The sequence below is a fragment of the Olea europaea genome, chromosome 2 (genome assembly GCF_002742605.1).
Source record: "Olea europaea var. sylvestris chromosome 2, O_europaea_v1, whole genome shotgun sequence".
Lineage (NCBI taxonomy): Eukaryota > Viridiplantae > Streptophyta > Magnoliopsida > Lamiales > Oleaceae > Olea > Olea europaea.
Window position 1 is genome coordinate 14,816,396 of NC_036238.1, and position 5,128 is coordinate 14,821,523.

General features: G+C 35.3%; 1 protein-coding gene across 2 annotated transcripts; it reads right to left on the reverse strand.

Annotated features, from left to right (window-relative positions):
• Positions 1-862: 862 nt before the first annotated feature.
• LOC111411947 (polyol transporter 5-like) lies at positions 863-4,463 on the reverse strand. Of its 2 annotated transcripts, XM_023042645.1 has the most exons (4): positions 4,270-4,463; positions 3,537-3,595; positions 2,393-2,526; positions 863-2,300 (listed from the first exon to the last, which is right to left on the reverse strand). In XM_023042645.1, the coding sequence occupies exons 1-4, from the start codon at positions 4,300-4,302 to the stop codon at positions 889-891; spliced, it is 1,638 nt and encodes a 545-aa protein (XP_022898413.1). In that variant the 5' UTR covers positions 4,303-4,463; the 3' UTR covers positions 863-888. The 2 variants fall into 2 exon arrangements, with proteins under 2 accessions (XP_022898413.1, XP_022898421.1); XM_023042653.1 differs by lacking the exon at positions 3,537-3,595.
• Positions 4,464-5,128: the final 665 nt, after the last annotated feature.

Sequence of the window (5,128 nt, forward strand, 5' to 3'; positions counted from 1 at the left end):
GAATTTAATGAACTTTGATGTCATAAAAATTTGAAATTACATCTTAAAATGTCAATCATATTAAGATGAGTAATCTAAACCCTTATATATGTAAAAGGAGCAACCAATGTTCTATAATACAAATTTATTTGAAGTGTCTTGATTGACTGTAAAAGAGTTGATATGTCAAAAATGTATTTTAAAGTATGATAAATCCTGAGTGCTAGAAAAAAACTTTACAAAATTTGTATCAAAGTTGACTTGGTAATGTGGGATTGGATTGTTTTTTTATTTTTATTTTTATTTTTTTCTCATCTTCCAATGATGAAGTGCTATGTGTTATCTGTAAAGAATTTCCGTCAAAAAATTCTGTAAGATTATTTAAAATATATCAACACATGATATTTCATGAGAAACTATCTCCCCTTATATCTTTGTCAACGTATTTGTTATTCCCTTCTATCATCTGATTGTTTAATATTAAGACAAAGACTTCGTCATTTGAGCAGATGTGTATGATTCATGTGGGAAGATGACAAAGGGCATGTAAAGATAAGGATGTGGATGATTCCTCTTCCCAAGGACTCGAGTTCTATAGGTTTGTAGTAGTTAACTATGGAGAAAAATTTACCTGTTACAATTTGAATTGTCCACAGCATCTCGAGAAAATTATCACAATTTCATATCAACTTTTTTTATAAATAAAATTCATCCCAAAAATCTTATTCAGTCTAACAAAATTCTATCAATGTTAAAATCTAAATTCAAAGCCAAGTCCAAACCAAATGGAACTATACCAATAAATTTGGTTAGATTAAGAATTCTTAAAAAACAGCAAAGGAAAATGCAAGAGAAACCTCTACAATTTTCCCATAATTATGAATATTATACTAATTTATTTATTATAATTTATATACAAATAGATTTGAAAAACTGTCTGTCGCTTATTTCTCTAACCCTAGAATTATTTTGATCATCTTTATCCTCAAATAGTGCCCCTATCTCCTCTAAGCTCTTGCCTTTAGTTTCAGGCAAGAAAAAATAAAAGAAAATTGTAGCCAAAACCATAATTCCAGCAAGTACAAAAAACATACCCCCAAAACTAATCTTTCTTGAAATACTAAGAAATGTCATTGACACTACTCCACTAACCAACCTGTTCACTGATACTGCCAAGCTTGTGCCTTGGGCCCTTAATCTTGTTGGAAAAATCTCTGATGAATACACCCATGTAATGGGCCCAAGCCCAATTGAAAAGAAGGACACGTCAGCACACACTGCTATTACACACAGTGCAATGGCCCAGATGGGTTTTTGGGTTACATGCTCAAGAAACTTTGAGCCCAGTCCAAGCCCAGAAAGAGAAATGACCATTCCTATTGAGCCCAATAACAATAAAGGCCTTCTTCCGAATTGGTCCAAGAAGAGTGCTGATACTAGAACAAAAGACGTTTTTGCTATTCCCATGATAACTGTCACACCTACTAGGCCTTTCCGGCTGCGGATTCCGGCGGCCCTGAAGACCTCCGGGGTGTAGTACACGACAGCGTCGTTCCCAGAGGCTTGCATGAAGAAGTTGATCCCGACTGCGGCGAGTAGAATCCTTCGAAGGGGTTTAGAAGGCATTAGAAGTTCTTTCCAAACTCCTCGTCCGTGCAAATTTGCATTGCTTGATCCAGGGCTTGAATTTGGGCTCGTAGTAACAACTGATGAGGCTTTTGTTATTTCTTGGAGTCGTAAATTGGCCTCTTCTTCGCTCTGAGAGGTTTTTCTTAACACCCTTTTGGCTTCGTCTAATTTGCCTTTCATTACAAGCCACCGGGGAGATTCCGGCATTGTTAACACTCCGAGGGCAATGGCCACGGCTGGAACCGCCGCAATTCCGAGCATCAGCCGCCAGTTGATGTGAGGTGGAAGACTTGACAGTGCATAATTGAAGATATAACCTAAAAGAATACCAAAATTGATGAATACTTCAGGGAAAGATGAGAGAAAGCCCCGTGTCATCGCCGGTGATAGTTCTGCTGTGTAAACCGGAGCAACCATGAGTGCGTATCCAACGCCGATTCCGGCAACAACCCGTCCTGCCATTAGGAATGGGAATGACGGTGCAAGCCCCATTAACAGTGCACCGGCAAAGAATGTCGCCGCTGCCAAAATTATGGTGTATCGCCGCCCAATCCAATCGGAAGTTTTGCCGGCTGCCAATGATCCGATTAACGAGAACACGTTCAATGCACCCACCAAAACCTCCTCCTGAACCGACGAGATCTTGAAAACGTCTTTAATATACAGCACAGCCCCACTCATCACCCCAATATCTACAAAATCAATGCACACAAATCCAAATTATTGGATCACCACTTCTAATAAAAAAAAAGGAAGCTGAAATTGGGTAAAAAATTGCTCTCACCGTAACCTAACAGAATTGAATTAGTGGAAGCCAAAATGGCACAAGCCAGTGCATACTTGTTGAGTTGAGGCCGGCTGGGGCTGGCTGAAGACTCCATTGAAGGGGCTGTATCCTCCATATCTGAGAACCGATTTCTAAGGGAAAATCAAAATATCCAATAGAATACTGTTAGTCTGTTAGCATATACTATTATATGGAATTGAGAATGTAACTGAAACAGATAAGCAGATTTACATGAAACTAAATTCTGGCAATATTAGAAGTATAGATTACCACGTTTAATTTGGGGATTAGGCGGATTTTATTTATTTAACAAATATATTAATAGGGCCTGTTTGTCAGGCTCCTGATTTTACTTATGCTTCTTGTTAATAGTAATGCCTTTGAATTTTGTTATTCGTGCGCCGGCATGTCACGCCCCTCACATAAGGGAGAGGCCCACGCCCAATAAAAAAAGCGTGGGCTCCCCTCTTGTGAGGATCGTGTACTCCGGCCTGTCAATGCTAATGTATGTATAACAAATCTAAGTACCTTAATAAACCGTATTTAGTTCCACACTCATGTAGAACAACTCATTTTACATGTTAGTTGTCATCCGATGGTGTTATTGAATTATTGAAAAGAGTAAATCCTACAAAGCGTAATTCTGCAAGTCTAATTAATTGAAGAACGTAGTCCTACAAAAACTGTTTTATCAATTAGTTGTTAATGAGCACTAATTGTGTTAAATAACAATAATTAAGTTTTTGGGAGTTAAATAATTTATCTATTTATTCATTTATATTCCACAAATAACGTCGGATAATACATTATAAAATAATGAATAATAAAAGTCATGAAATCTTCCCCACTAATATTTGGTGTATCAAACAGAACCCCTACCAAACAGAACCCCTATCGATAGTCACAAAAAATGGGTCCCACACGAGACCCATTTGTATTAAAAAAAAAACCCCACACCCACCCAGCCCGCGTATGTGAGTAATCGGTACAGGGTCGGTAAATCCGTTTCTATACGTGTATCATCACTCAATCTTGCCCTAGTGAATAGGATCAAGTTCCCCACAGTTGACGTGAAAATCTTATCATGTCAATGGAAATTTTCTATCCTGCCCCAGGAGATCAATTTTAGAAATAATCTCACCTCTTCCAAGTAGGCCAAACTATTAATCTTGGCAGCGAATGCACCTTAACATAATATTCCTGCAACAATTATCAAATAGCGAATGAATTTATACTCAAATTCTTTGTGCACATGTTCCTAGGAGCTAAGATCCGAAAATTATTTTGACGACTTTATCATCCAATCAATTCTGTTCTATCTAATAACTCTACGTGATAATGATCACGTAAATGGAGCAAGCAGGAGTCGAAGTGAATTGGACAATCTAATCTAGCCCCACAATGTCCAAATCTTTATAGGGTTATGCTACATGTATATCATGATATCCATAAAGATATTCATAATTTACAAGTAGTATAATATTATTGGGGAGTTGAAAAACAGTTTTGTCCATAATGTTCAAATGACATAATAACATTGAAGAGTTGAAAAACAGTTTTTTCAATTCTCCAATCATGAAATTTCATATGTACAATATAGATACCCTTACCGACACCATAATATACAAATAGAATTATCCTACTTTAAAACCTAGTTGAGTACGCCCAATCTGTAGGCTGACAAAGGCTTGTAGCCTGTGCAGCCTGGCCCAATAGACCGGTTGACCCCATCGAATAATGTGAGCCGTGATGGGACCACGAGGTCTGATTTTCGACGGGGAAGTGGTAAATATTCGTTTTTATGAATGAATTCAAATTTGAAATAATTCCTACACAAGTTATTTCTACGAAGTATACTCAGGGAGAAGACTTACTAATAATGGAAGTCGAGGAGAAGTGGTTGCCATGCTAAGACAGGAAATTGAATCCCATTCCTGAAATCCTTTGATTTTTTGTTTTTCCTCTTTCTTCCACAATTAGACGGTGGTATGTACATATAGCTTCTGGAGTTCCATTTGGATAAACACCATCTGGGCATGTGGTTTCATCTGCTCTGTTCTTTTGTCTGTTGCAGGCTTTATTCTATTATTATTATTATTTATTTTTATATTTTTAAAAAATTTACAAAATATATTCTCTGTGCTTTACATACTATGGGCCTATTTGAGCCACATTATTTCAAAAAAATACATTCTTAAATAGTGATTTGACATCATTTCAATCACACATTTTTCAATAAAATAATATTACACGCAGATCAAAAACTTTTCTTTATTTTTTAACCACACATTTTCCATCAATACACTATTCAAAAATATATTATTACCAAAATAATGTTGTTTAAACACCCCCTATATATATTTTATAGAAGAGTAATAAAAAATAACTTTCGCTAAGAAAATTTACAAATTTATCATTAAAAACATCCAATTAGTTAGAGACAAAGTACACATTATAATCACACTATTTATAGTACATTATCTATTAATTATTTTAATTTTTTATTCTTCGAAAGTTCAATTAGTTTTTCATTTTCATCTAGAAGATTATTTTTTATATTCATGTATCCCTCCATGAACTTAGTTCAATCTTCAAACTACATCATTTACAATTTTTTTTTTCCTATTTTGATTTTCATTTAAAAAAATTGTATATTGTTAATTATGTTTTATTTTCTTCTTTTTATGAAACTTTCTCACAAAAAAAATAAATAAATAAAAAATAATCAAAGAA

What these genes read in the sequence shown, in the direction of transcription:
- LOC111411947 (XM_023042645.1), bottom strand. Translation starts at nt 4,302, where the DNA reads ATGGCAACCACTTCTCCTCGACTTCCATTATTA. An exon ending in CTCCTCGACTTCCATTATTA is followed by an intron (nt 3,596 to 4,269) that starts GTAAGTCTTCTC and finishes TAATTGTTGCAG; the next exon opens with GAATATTATGTTAAGGTGCA. An exon ending in GTTTGGCCTACTTGGAAGAG is followed by an intron (nt 2,527 to 3,536) that starts GTGAGATTATTT and finishes ATTTTCCCTTAG; the next exon opens with AAATCGGTTCTCAGATATGG.